This window comes from Hibiscus syriacus, unplaced genomic scaffold (genome assembly GCF_006381635.1).
Source record: "Hibiscus syriacus cultivar Baekdansim isolate YM2019G1 unplaced genomic scaffold, ASM638163v2 tig00110384_pilon, whole genome shotgun sequence".
Classification (NCBI taxonomy): Eukaryota; Viridiplantae; Streptophyta; class Magnoliopsida; order Malvales; family Malvaceae; genus Hibiscus; species Hibiscus syriacus.
The window spans coordinates 6163063-6178594 of record NW_024062715.1 but is presented as its reverse complement, the minus strand read 5'-3'; the positions used below and the strand labels follow the sequence as shown (position 1 = coordinate 6178594).

At 31.4% G+C, this 15532-nt stretch overlaps 1 protein-coding gene across 1 annotated transcript; it reads left to right on the top strand.

Annotated features, from left to right (window-relative positions):
- The first annotated feature begins 8041 nt into the window (after positions 1-8041).
- On the top strand, positions 8042-9392 carry LOC120121988 (AP2/ERF and B3 domain-containing transcription factor RAV1-like). The gene has a single exon (XM_039141251.1). The coding sequence runs from the start codon at positions 8140-8142 to the stop codon at positions 9202-9204; it is 1065 nt and encodes a 354-aa protein (XP_038997182.1). The 5' UTR covers positions 8042-8139; the 3' UTR covers positions 9205-9392.
- The last annotated feature ends 6140 nt before the right edge of the window (positions 9393-15532 follow it).

Sequence of the window (15532 nt, the reverse complement as noted above, 5' to 3'; positions counted from 1 at the left end):
ATACAAATGATATAATAGATACAAATTATCTTATAGGTTGATATGTTATTTCATTAAAATTTTAAGGTGAAAATATTCAATGTGTCTATAGTATTGTTTTTTTTAATGTGGTCATTCAACTCATAAAATAAATTCAATGTGATCTTTGATCAATGTTTTTCTTCGTTGATTGTTACGTTGCTGATGTGATAATCCACAATAATTAATGCAGTGGTGGATAACATGACAGATGAATTAAATTGGGTTTTTGGTTTTATTTGATGACCAAATTATTTTCTTAAAATTTAATTGCTTATTTATTTTTTTGAAGAAATAAAAATTATTTTAAATAATACACATAATTATTCAAATATTTAAAAAATTTAAATATAAAAATACAAAAAATAAGAATTAAATTATTAAAAAAAATTAAACATGCGTATTAAAAATAATAAAACTATTATAAAAAATATAAAAATTGACGAGGATAAATTGACGAGGATGAGTCGGACTTGCTCTAGCGACCCAAGAATTTACGGTGGCTCCGGTGGAAGTTGCGACTTTGCTGCAGAAGGACCTAAGTGCAGCTGTTTAATTGCAGCTCGACTATAACATAAATTAAATTTTATTATCAATACTTGTACAAGGTATTCTTATTAGATTAATTGAGAATTGTAAAAATTAAATTAGTTGAGACTTATAATTTTTTTATTAGTCAAAACTTATTATGTTTTCTAATTATCTTTTTTGTAAGTTTCGACTAATTTTAAAAAATAATTATATAATAAGTTTCGACATAAATTATAATTAGAAAACATAATAAGTTTCGATTAATCCAATTGTAAGTCTCAACTAATTTAAATTTTGTAAGTCTCAGTTAATTAAGTAAGATTAATTTGTATAAGTGTTGATGATCTATCTATATTATATATTAAATATATATATATTTAAATTTTAAAATGATTTAAAAATTAAATAAACCCTTGAATTTAAAAAAAATAATTTGAACCTCGAACACAATCAAAAAATCAATTTAGTCAATATGTTGTGTAATCTATCTGTCATCATCCACATTGAATTACCATATTAGCTCAGCCACCTTAGATTGTCACGTCAACACCGTAGACTGTTACGTTAGTACTGTAATCTACCACATCAACACTGTAATGGTAAAAGATAGAAAACGTTAGTCGAAAGATTACATTTGATTTATTTTATGATTTAGAGAGCCGTGTTAAGAGAAAAATATAATACAAGATTCATATTAATTTTTCTAAAAGTATGTGAACCTCTACTACCTTTTCGTCAAACTTTAATAGTTCAATCAACTTTTAAATCTAAAATAATTAATTTAATCTATTTAGAAAATTGATAATCAAAATATTAAAAAATAAAATGAGAAAAAAAATAAATATTAAAAGCTAAATTTATTATTATTCTTATAATACATCGTCTCACTCCATTAGTCAAAATAATATATTTTTAAAATGCTGTGTTTTTAAAAAATAAAATATACGTCTATATAAATTTAATAATTATTGTAACTGGATTATGATATCATCAAATTTGTATATAGCAGGAGATCATACCATAAAAAATATACTAAAAGGCATACTCACACACACAGTCAAGTTCTTTTAGCTTAGGTTCTAAATTGTTGGTATTATGTAATTATCTTTGTCACATACTGATTTGGACGTATTAAAAGCCACTATGTATGTGCTTAGCCAAATGAAATAATATCAAAATTAGTCTCTAATGTTTATTAAAAATAATTTTTTTTTGAATATTTTATTTCTTAATGTTTCAGTTTAGGGAAAAAGATGTCTATTTTTTTTCTTTTAGCTCTCAATATGTCATTTTATGTTAAAAATACATCTATTTTGAAACATTAATTGTATGTTAACTAATGATTTCTACATACAAAGAATATTTTATTTAAAATAAAATATTAAAGATTAAAATACTCAAAATATAAAGACTACAATCAATATTTTGATACACGATGAGAACTAATTCCGACATTATGTATATCCAAATTTATCTCAACCCATACATCCAAATACAAAGATTCCTCCACTTTAAATAAGGGTGGCATGGCATAGGCGTCGGTAGAGCTTACGTGGCGCAGCCGCCTCGAGCCATATATTAAGTCACCCACAAACCGAAAATGCTTATACGGTGGGGAAAGTGGGATCATATAATTATTTGGTTTAAGATAATCACACCCTATTTTTTAATCCAAAAGTAGACTAACACATGGTTTTGCTTTTCAATATCAATACTGATCTCATATGCACCAACTTAATTAAAATATAAATAGGGAATTTCGAATTTGGTGACATGTAAACTATATATTCCTACACATATTCGTTATGATCTTTTATTACCTGAAAATTGTTTTAAAAATATTATCGTCTGATTTGTTATTAAAAAAATTTAATAAATTTTCATTGTGAATAAAGCCTTACCTTGAAATAACGAATGAGAACAGAAATCATTTGAGGATAGGCATGGGAGACGAACACGACCAAGATGACGATTAAATGAAAAAGAGGTTGGTGATGAAGTTTATCCCGTGAGGGAATTAATTAAACCGGTTAACTGATTTCTTAGTGGAATCAACGATGAGATAGATATGGGCAGAAAGATAATATAGAGTAATCCTTAAAACCCAAAATAATTATTAGGTTTAGCTAAGTAAGTAAAACGAGGAATTGTTTGTACGTGATTTTTTTTTTATTAAGATGATTATAAAAATATTTATTTTAAATATTTTTAATTATTTGATAATAAATATTTAATTATTCTATTTTTATTACTGATATTCAAACTTTTTTAAAAATAATAATAATAAATTTGACGCTTTAAAGGCAAAGAATTAGAGTTTTAAAATGCAGCAGACGTGGCCCCTACCATTTGGTTAGACTCAGACAACAGCCGACCTAAACGTGGAAAGCTGATTAAATGATAATGTAAGAGAATAATTATCACTAATACACTAACCCTATCAACAACATACAAAATCCATTTGGATTTCTTTCCTTCTTTCTTTTATTTTTATTTATTGATTTTTACTTTATTTTAAAAAAGATATTTTATGTTTTAAAATTTCACTCCATGCTAAATTTAATCAAATAATAAATAACAACAATTATCTTATTTTATATAAATTGAATTCATGCGCATCTCGTGAAATTGATGGAATTAATATTAATTTACATATGGATTTTACTTTTTAATTACTTCATATAATACCTTATAACGTAAATGTATCTTATAAGATGAGTTTACAGCGCACGTCGCACACCGTAACATATTATTAAAATGACATACTAAAATGAATTGCTAATTAAATTGTCTTTATTAAGTATATATTAAAAGAATAATTTATATGTTTAATACATACACTATCATTTTTATTTCGTTACCTAAAATTTATTTTTTTCAAAAACAAAAACGATAATTTATCCTTTTTAATATTTACTTAATAAGAATAATTTAACTTATAATACATTTGATACATCACTTTATTAATATGTTATGATATGATCACAAAATTTTTCATGCCTTATAATATAACCATTCAAATCGACTTCGAAAAAATAACCACCGAGAATACAAAAAGGGGTCCACCTTTTATAGTTTTAAGGGAAACAAATTGACTTTTAATTTAGAGAAAATCGCCTCAGTGACCAAAAATACCTTATAATATACGATTTTAACCAACTTTTTTTGGATTTGTCAAAATGACCAATAAAATCGCAACGCGATATCAAAATCGCAACGCGATTTAGAAAATCGCAACGTTAAAAAGAAAATCGCAACGGTCAAAAGAAAATCGCAACGCGAGCTTCCAAGTTCGCAACGCGATTTAGAAGAAAATCGCAATGCGATTGATAGAATCGCAATGCGATTTATAGAATCGCAATGCGATTTATATAATCGCAATGCGATTGAGAGAGTCGCAACGCGATTTAGAAGAAAATCGCAATGCGACTGAGAGAATCGCAATGCGACTGAGAGAATCGCAATACGATTTATAGAATCGCAACGTTGAAAATCGCAACGGTCAAAAGAATAGTTAAAAAAAATTTGTTTCTTAAGAATTTTCTCTAAAAAGATAGTATCCGCGCGGACGTGTCGAAGACACGTATTACCACGACCACGACCACGACCACGACCACGACCACGACCACGACCACGACCACGACCACGACCACGAGACGAGACGGCGGCGGCGGCGGCGCGCGAGAGTCCCCCTTGTCCTCTTTCACTCAACAAGGAAGTGCAAAATACAAGCCTTAAATATAATTCCCAATAGTGTTTCCAATACTATGTGGGATTGAGCATTACCAACACTTGTTCCCAATATCATTATTCTTCATAAGTTATCATCCATTACAATATGAATTATCGATAATAATTAATTCATTTTAATAAGTATTTAAAATTATAACTTGATAATACATGAAATAATTCTATTATTAAATAAAAATATATTTTTTATATTAAATTATTGAGATAGATATTTACTATAAAAGTAAAAGATTTTTTTTTCACGTACAACCTCTATGTGAATTAGTTTCACAATAAGGTATCGGTTATGCATTGGATTCTTTCGTATTAGATGGTCTTTAATAATCATCATCATCATTTTTGTTCAACAATACCATATATTAATGAGGTATATTGGTTCATTAACACGACTAATTCATATTGTAATGGATGATAACTTATGAAGAATAATGATATTTGGAACAAGTGTTGGTAATGCTCAATCCCACATAGTATTGGAAATACTATTGGGAATGGTATTTAAGGCTTGTATTTTGCACTTCCTTGTTGAGTGAAAGAGGACAAGGGGGACTCTCGCGCGCCGCCGCCGCCTCGTCTCGGGTCGTGGTAATACGTGTCTTCGACACGTCCGCGCGGATACTATCTTTTTAGAGAAAATTCTTAAGAAACAAAATTTTTTAACTATTCTTTTGATTTTATTTTTTGCGTTGCGATTTTCTTTTTAACGTTGCGATTCTATTCTCTCAATCGCATTGCGATTCTATAAATCGCATTGCGATTCTCTCAGTCGCATTGCGATTCTCTCAGTCACATTGCGATTTTCTTCTAAATCGCGTTGCGACTCTCTCAATCGCATTGCGATTCTATAAATCGCATTGCGATTCTATAAATCGCATTGCGATTCTATCAATCGCATTGCGATTTTCTTCTAAATCGCGTTGCGAACTTGGAAGCTCGCGTTGCGATTTTCTTTTGACCGTTGCGATTTTCTTTTTAACGTTGCGATTTTCTAAATCGCGTTGCGATTTTATTGGTCATTTTGGCAAATCCAAAAAAAATTGGTTAAAATCGTATATTATAAGGTATTTTTGGTCACTGAGGCGATTTTCTCTTTAATTTATCTTGCAAAGAACATACCCTAAACCTAGTTTCTCCAATTTATTACTTGTAATTTTCCGTATCATTATACAAAGGATACCGTACAAATATTGTTTTTGTTTTATTGCAGAAAAATATCCCTTTCCCATCTCCATATCTGTCCTTTTCACATTAAGCGAATATTAGACAAATTATGGCTTCTTCGCCCATATAAGGCGTTTGGAAAAAAAATCTCGTATAGGGTTATCATCAAATTATTTTTTAAATTAATGTGTTATTTATAGTCTCAAGGAAAAGAAGTAGAAATTACTATTCAATTTCTAAAATCTTGGTGTCCTCAAACTTTTTCATTTTTTTTCATGCGTCTTCAATTTTGTAGAGAAAAAAAAGAAATGTTAGCGGAGTGAATCAAACTTAAGATACATGGAAATCTTAGCGTCCTCAATAAGATACATGGATTACATGGCGTCTTCACACTCTATTATAGAAAATAGCCTATCCTGAAGAATAATTTAACGGGTACATTATTTGAGGAATAAAAAAACTCTGGGACACATTATCCTAGCAATTCAGTCAAATTATAAATAAAAAGAAACTTACAAACCATGCAATAAATTCACGTAAAAGACGAACTATATTTCCATGTTAATCCGTAACGCTTCAGCCTAGTTACAAATAGACTAAATTAAATTAAAAAGGTTATTCTCGCTTCTACAATATTTATCTGAATTAATTGATTATAAACTGAATAAGAATAATCATAAAAAAATAATAATCATTTATAAAATAATCACCAACTACATGTTGTTCTTATTGTGATAATAATTTTCTTTAATCTCTAAAATTTAGAATAATTAATCAATGAAAGATCATTATATAACAAAATTCCATAATATTTAATTTAAATCAACCCGTAGAAAAAGAAATCATAAATCTGAGAGTAGGTCCCCTATAATCTTAACCCTAAAGCCAAATCCACCGTCTCCAACTGCTGCTGGTGTTTTTGTGGTTGTAAGTTCTTTCCCTCTCTTAGGACCAGGACTGATCCGTACAACTCCAAAGTACCACCACCTTCATTTCTCTAAAACAACGTCATCTTCCCTAATTACGACATAATCCGAGTTTCATTAATGCCATAAGAAACAAAGACAAACCCCATCTCCTTTTATTAATCATATATTTATTGAAAAAAATATTATTATTCTAAGATAATTTAAATTCAAACATGAGAATTGTAAGATTATTTGAACATTTATTATTAAATAATTAATTTTTTTTGAACTGATACTATCGTATAACTATCTTATACTAATAAAAGAAATCATAACAATGGAAATTATCAAATCAATGAGCTGTTTTGGGTTTTGCATTATTGTAGTGCATGGACGACGAAAGGGGAAACCCACAAGTGATTGGTCGGAAATAATGAGGTGTTGGTGGGGGTTGATTTGACGATAATAATAATGATGGGGAGCTGGGGGAGTGAAGGAGATGAGATGGGGGCCTTATTTGGAAAGATTGTACAAGGTGAAGAGCCTAGCCAATAAAGACAAACCAAAACCATTGGTCCAAAAAACCCATATGCTTGATGGAATTTTGTTGTTGGATGAGCCTTTTTCTTCAATGTCTATCCTTCCGTGCCCCACTACCCATCCATCCTAGTGGAACTCTTCGAAAACTCGATGTTTATCTTCTTCTCCATTGGATTTTTATGAAAACCACAGCAGTATCAGCTAATATTATCCAACACAAAACAAGGTCTTCTTCTCTATTCAGTCCCTCCAATCTTCAAACTACCCAAATTTATTCCATCCCAGGGACTGAAAGAATAATTAGACCTTACATAGGTGTACAGATGGAGGAAAAAGAAGGATCCAAATGGCAAAATGCCATGCTGATCCCGGTGGTAGCTGGTCAGCGGCAGGGGGGATGAACTTAAAACAAATACACGGTCCACAGTCATGTGAACCCCATCAACTTGCTAAGTTTGGGGTCCCACCTTACCATACACAGCCCACAACATCCGCATACTGTTATCTTCACTCTTTCACAACTATTTTTATTAGAGTAAGTCACGAATGTAGTCACTCATTTATTATTATAATTCTGTTTTGATCATTTAATTAATTTCTAAAAAAATCATATTTTGGTTTTATGTTTTGGTCACTTATAATTAGAAAATAATCATATATGTTGATGTAATACTTTTTATTCTTTTCAATGACGGCATGATATTGTTTTTTAATGGCATATCAATAAAATAAAATTAAAATATGAAGTTATATATCATTTTGAAAAAATAATGTAGTGGTCAAAATAGAATCATATGAATAGATGGATAACTAAATATGCAATTTATCTTTCTTGAAAGAAACCTATTTTTTCCCTTTCTGTCGCCGCCCTCCCTGAAATGAATCTTCCTAGTTCCACTTACCATATACCCCTTCCCCTCGGGTTGACCCAATACAAGCCCCACATCTCCGTATCTCATTACTCTTTTACCATAATAACCAAAATGATAATAATAATAATATCAAATTAGTCGTATACAAGTAATTTAATAGTAATTTTGATTTACAACACTTACCTATCCCCTATATATACACAACACATCATCACACCATAAACCTTCAAACCAACTCCCATCTCTCTTAGTTGGTACCTTTTCTGATTTCCCAGTCAAAATAACAAATTAACAAACCTTATTCTACCACTACTACTACACCAACTTCTTTGTTTGTAAAAATTCTAGAGTAAAAAAAAATGGATGGGAGCTCCATAGATGAGAGCACAACGAGTGATTCCGTATCGGTTTCGCCGTCGAATGTTTCACCTTTGCCTCAGCTGACCAAATCCCCCGACTCTCTGTACCGACACGGGAGTGGAACCAGCGTGATAGTGGATTCCGAGTCCGGCGTCGAAGCCGAATCGAGGAAGCTTCCTTCATCGAAATACAAAGGCGTGGTTCCTCAACCCAACGGCCGATGGGGTGCTCAGATATACGAGAAACACCAGCGCGTTTGGCTCGGAACTTTCAACGATGAAGACGAGGCTGCTAAAGCTTATGACATAGCGGCTCAGAGGTTCAGGGGACGTGACGCCGTCACCAACTTCAAACACCTCCATGAAACAGAGGAAGACGACATCCAAATCGCCTTCCTCAATTCGCATTCCAAAGCCGAAATCGTGGACATGCTGCGTAAACACACGTACAACGATGAGCTCGAGCAGAATCGGAGAAGCTACGGATTTGACGGGAACGGGAAGCGTATACAAAAACAGGATGGCTCCGGTTCCTCGAGGTTCCAACTCAAAGCGCGTGAACAGCTCTTCGAAAAAGCCGTGACCCCGAGCGATGTGGGAAAGTTGAACCGCCTCGTCATCCCTAAGCAGCACGCAGAAAAATACTTCCCGCTGCAAAGCGGCGCCGCTTCCTCCAGAGGAGTGCTTTTGAACTTCGAAGACGTGACCGGCAAAGTATGGAGGTTCAGGTATTCGTACTGGAACAGCAGCAAGAGTTACGTTTTAACAAAAGGGTGGAGCCGCTTCGTTAAGGAGAAGAATCTCAAAGCCGGCGACATTGTGGGCTTCCAGAGATCATCAGGGACGGAGAAGCAGCTGTACATTGACTGGAAACCAAGAATCGGGTCGGGCTCAGAAACCCCGGTCGTATCGGTTCAGATGTTACGGCTATTCGGGGTCAACATATTTAAAATACCCGGGGGTGAACACGTTGGTGTAGGCGGTTGTAATGGAAAAAGGCCAAGAGAAATGGAGCTTCTAGAATTCGAGTGCAGCAAGAAACAAAGGGTAATTGATGCTTTGTAACATTTACCTAATTAATATCCTTTTTTGTTTTGTTTTTGTTGTTTTTTTTTTGGAGCTTTTCGGATGTGTTAATCAAGTGGGGGGTATGAAGAACAAAAGCAATGGCAAGTTGTAAAAGTTGAATTGTATATTACATGACAAAAAGGCTGAAGAAAGCTGAAAATTAGGTGTAACACATTTGTTCCAAGGAAAAAATATTATTGGTCAATTTGTTCCTTTAGACCTTAATAGCTTTCATGTGTTGTTGTTGTTGCTTTCCCCAAATTATCTCAAATGCTCCAAAAACCATGCTTCATTTGAATAGAGGATAAGAATGTACAAGGCATGCAATTGGTTATCATTTCTTTATCTGTCCAATAAATAAAAGATGTAGTTTGTCCCTTTCATAACATGTTCTTAAAGTTTTTCTTTTTTAGCTTAATACCAAAATAATTGTTAAAATTATATATATATTTTTGAACATGTGCATGAACAATTTTTTAATTTATCCCGGTACCTATAATTTTATAAATGATACATATTTAAGTGTTTGGGTTGTCAACGGTGTTATTTCTTCCGTTAAGTGACGCATATCATAACTTGGTAATTTTAAAAATTTTATTTCAAATAAAAAAATTAAAATTATATATATTTTTAAAAAGAAAACACAAATTTTGAAATAACCCCAAAACTTTAAAAACATTTATTTTAAGCCATAAACCTACGACGAACTGCTGCATTTTTCCGTCGACAAAGCTCCACCTGACCTCCTCTCCCTCGACGACCAAAACCCCCATGAAATCATGACCGATCGACAATAAATTAACGTTTATACCCTGCCAATCTTATGATGAAAATCGCAGTCCCACGCAATTTTGAAGGTCAATCGACGGAAACTACGACGACGTTTGAGTACGAGGATGGTAGGGACTATGTCAGTGGCAGTGGTCGTGGCTGGAAAAGGCGACAGCGATGAATTAAGGTTAAGATTTGAATTTTAAAAAATAAATTTCAAAATTATCAGATTATGACATATGTCACTTAATGGGAGAAATTAACGTGGTTGGCTTCTGACACTTGAATGGTTATTACTTGCAAATCCACATGAGACCATTGATATCTTTAGCGTTGATTACTTGTACGTGGAAATCTACAATGAGAATTTTAAAACCATACAAAGATTTGATTCCATGGGTTTTTTTATTTATTTAATTTCATGATTCGGTCCGTATGAGTGAGAATTTTCCATGAATGTTCCTCTAATTTCCACGGAAATTGCCGCACATGATTATTGGCCTCTCTTCATTTTGAAATTCATGAAGCTCAATTATTTCTACGTATTTCACTATTTTATTTTTGTTAACACGTTTCAAACTACGAGAACAGCGAATTTTTCAGGATCGGAAGTACAGTTATATACATATATAATGAGATACCGTATGTATATATTGTACAATGTGGGTAAAATTCTGTTATTAGTCTATGTACCATGCATGAATTGTGTGTTTAGTCCTTAAATTTTAATTCGATCAAATATTAATGTTTATATATTTTGAGTTTTGAAATTTTAATTATTATCCTATGGTCTAAACTATATAGGGACAATGCTTCTAAATTATAGAAATTTAAAATGATTAAATTGAAGAATAAGAACTAAAACTAAAACTTGTATCGAATAAGAATTAATAGTAAAATTTGACTTAACAAATTTAATGGTTATTGTAGGTTCAAGAACATAATTTTAAATTTAAAAAATGAACAAATTAATATATATATATATATATATATATTGATATAAAGTCGTTAGTTTTATTAAAAATAGAAAATATCTAAAAGTACAACGAAGATTTACAAGCATAAACGTATACTTAAAATATAATTATGACATTTTTCTATTATCATTGAGACAAAAATTAGCCACCTAGATCGCATAAGAACCAAAGAAGGAAAATGTTAAAAAAACCTAACAAAAAAAACTCGAATAAAATAAAAATAAGAACAAATATGACTGCATCAGAAATGAACCACAAAAGGGGATGAAGCTACTGAAAGATCATCGAAAAATCGCAAATCAGAGTCAAGCGACGTGAGAAAACTATCCACGAACGTAAAACGCGTATCCAAACCCATCCAAGGGTCGAAAACAAAGAAGATCATCATGATAACAAATAGGTGCCATCTTGATCAGTCGTGGCGATGCCAAATCCAATCCTGAGAAAAAAATGATAAACAAAAACAACGGCAAAAAAATTATAAACAACGGAAAAAACTTGTATGTTACCAAAAGGTAAAGAAAAACATACCACAAAGACAGAGATAAACGTGTCATAAAGACAGAGAACATGTGACAAATACATAATTATTTTTATTAAAAAACTAAACAAAATAAAGAAAAAATAACCGATGGACGGCAACCAACATTAAAATCGGTGCCGCCGCCGGTTAAACAAAATTAAAGAAGAAAATCCATAAAATTGACATAAGTTGTAAAGAATAAAAAAGGAAAAATAGATAAGAAGGAAAAAAGCGGCAAGTTTTTTTTAAGAGAACTTAATTAAATTTAATATATATATATATATATATTATGTTTACAACCTAAAATATAATACATAGACAAAGAAAATTTTGTCATGTTAGCACATAAAAAAAAGTGTATTATAAAAGCCGTCGGATCACCCATTTTATTTCTTGATTTCTAGATATCACATATACTCATATGAAGCCCAGTATCCCGCTGATGATTATTTCTTGCATAATTTAGTCCTTAAAATATACACCTTTTTTTATATTACTTAGATTTTATTATGTATGATTTTTTAAAATATGAAATTCATAGGTTAATTTCTGTCAAAAACACTTTTGAGTAAGGATAGAGTGACCTTTACGTTAGTACTATATTGCCTCCAATTTTTATAAAACATTAGATGTTGATTGAATGATAAAAAATTAAATTATAACTTAGAATATTAAAGAAATGTTTATATATTCTCTTCTAATTCAAACGGAGGACACTAATAATTTATATTTATTCATATTATTGATTATTTCATATTTTAAAAATAATATTTGAAGTATATATTTTATCAATTTAAAAATACCATTTAATTTAAATTTTAAACCAAACAAACTAAGATATGGTTTGAAATTGTTTTTGGAAGCCCAAAAGTATTTATTTGAAGAGAAACAATCTTAAACAAGTAAACTTCTGAAATAAAAAATGGCAAAATTTTGTTATTTTTTTTAAAACAATGTTGATTTTCGATTATTTGCTCGGATGAAGTCGCATTATACTCCCAACTATAACGGTGAAACGCCAAGTATTTCATGCGTCCTCCATCGTGAGACACAACAATTACAATGCGTCTCCCATGCTCCTCGTGATCCTGCCATGAAATTGGAAAAAAAATAGTGAAGGTTACATGCAAAGGCCACGTGAAACTGCATGCATGACAGTAATAATGGGGTTATTATCGATGCCCAATAATGGTACAATAATTGTGTGTAAATGGGGATATATAAGAGTGATGATATGAGTGAGTTTATTTGTTTCGATTATTTTTTTGTTTAGATTAATTTATTGTTAAATTTTTTTACAGATTTGTTCAAATGGAAGAACAAAATCAATTGCTATGATTTGACGGTCAACATATTTCTAGCCATTTGGGAATGATGATGTTATTATTATTTAATAGAATAATATATTATTTATTTTAGAACAAATTATTACTCTTAAAATGTTATAAGTTTATTTTTTTTGATTAATTTTATGATTTAATTAATTGTAGGAAGACGAGCAACGAGTCCTCCGTCATTGACTCAATATTCCCGATAAGCCACACTAATTGATTAAAACTAACTTGGAAGAAGTTGGATTTTACTATGTTACATTTGTTCGAGAGTACAAGTTAGTCACGGCTTTGATCAGTGCATTGATTGAACGTTGGAGACAAGAAATACATATATTTCATTTTTTGTTTGGATAATGCACAATAACTCTGAAGGATGTGGTCATGCAACTCGGGTTCCCAAAAAAATGGGATGTCATCGGTGCTAAAAAATGATTACTATGATGTGGAACTACTTTGCAATGAGATTTTTGGGTAGACGGTGGTAGCACCAAAGTTAAAAGGGTGGCATTTAAGGCTATCATGGTTGAAGAATCAATTTAAGCTCCAACGAAATAGTACCCAACAAAAAAATTTATATGCAACTTGAGCATATATATTGTAGTTTATTGGGGGGAGTTTCGATGCCGAATAAATTCAATAATCTGGTTCACAAGCAGTATCTCCTGTTGTTGACATATTTTGAGAATACTCATTAATATAATTGGGGATCGATGATATTATCGTTCTTGTACTGTGAGATGTGCTATGTAATGCCCCCAATCTCATGAGTTTTGGGCTAACCGGAGAGGGCCTTGATTAAACCCATTAGCCAATAGTGAAGCTTGGTCCAAATGAGCATTGATTTGGGCCCAATGGATGATAAAAAAAAGGTATCCTTATGTTGTGATCAAAGTTAGGAAGCAATTTTATCATTTTTAGTTTAAAGAATGAATTTCCATTGAGGATAAAAGATCTCATGCCTGAACACCCTTCTCTTTTTCTTTATCCTCATTTGTCTTCTACCTCATTTTATCTTTTTTTCTCAATCTTGTTAGGTGGCAAAAAGATAATAACTTGGTGGCCTTGCAATCTTAGTTTGGAATTCTAAAGGTAAAAATCATAACCTTAATCTTCAAAGCTTTAAATCGAGCCTTCAACCTCTCCATTTTATCATGGTAGCCTTTGGAAAGGTTCAGTGTGGGGGGGGGGGTTTAGAAACCCATATTAGATCAGCTCATTTTTTTATGAACTCAAGTGTAACATCCTCAATACCGGGTTAATGAGCAAATTGTAAAGTTTCAAAAATTGGTGATTAAAGTAGGATAATTGAATAGTTCAATGATTTATTGGAAATATGATGAAGGTTATTTAGTAATTATTGGATGAATTAAAGGGTAAAATGGTAAATTGATAAGTAAGATTTTTATATTCGTTTTATAAGAAAAGGAACCACGTGGAAAAGGAGAGAATTATCCACATTTTTCTTTCTTCTTCCTCCTCCTCCCGTATCTCCAAGCTCAAAGGTGAGTTTCTTTGTTTATGGATTAATTGTTGATTTTAAGGTTGGGTTTTGATTATTAGATGATAACTAAGCTTAAAGAAAGCTTAAGTTATCATAAAATCAAAGTATGATGGAGTTAGGAGGGATTAAAGATTTGAGGTTCTTAGGTGAAATCTTGAAATAGAGTTCATAACTAGAGTTGGAAGTTAAATTTGACTTGTCAAGGGTCTAATTAAGAAGTTAGAAGCCATAGAATTGGAATTAAAACATATTACAAATTTGGTTTAATTCTTGAGTTACATATGAGGAATAGAATTTTAAAGTTAAAGATGATTTATATGGATATAAATTGGTTTAAGCATGTGTATATGAGTTGAGAACATGAAAGGGGATGAAAGATGAAGCATTTGAGTTGATTTGAGTAGATTTTTGGGCTTAAAAATGAATTTTGGGCTATGTGCACCGATGCATCAAGGGTAAATTTCCAGAAATTGTTCAATGTGTATCGATGCACCCATTAAAAATGGAAACATCGAATGCAATTAGTGCATCGATGCATAAGGAGTGCATCGATGCACCCCCTTAAAATGAAAACATCGAATGTGATTTGTGTATCGATGCATGGGTAGTGCATCGATGCACTTCAAGAGAAATAGAATTATACTTTTCTTTTGGTCTAAGAAATGATGGATTAGTGTATATCAATTGGATACTAATATGTATCAATGTATGATTATATAGATATCGAGCACGAACAAGTCCCGAAACGATTATCAAGTTATGATTCGATCGCAAGAAAGGAAATTATAAAAATGGATTGGAACTTAGTGAGGCCAAGGTGAGTGCACATTATTTTATATATATGTTGTTTAATGGGAAATAAGAGTTGCGACAAGTCTATTTTCTATAGTATTGTGCATGAAGCATGAACATGAACATGTGTTTGTTATGTATGAGTTATATGTTATAGTATGTGTTGACATGTTATTGTATATGTATTTCATGGTTGATGTGAATATATGATATGTTATGATGATATAAACTATATGATATGATAAGAAATTATATGACTATAAAAGAGAAGTTATGTGATAAGATCTTTGAGATATATAGAAATGGAATATAAAATTACGCGAATACATGATATGGGATCAATTAGGTAATAATATGAGAATATGGTAAAAAGTCAGTTTAGAAGAAATGATAGGAATGAAGTAATCAAGTGTAAATGGTATATAAA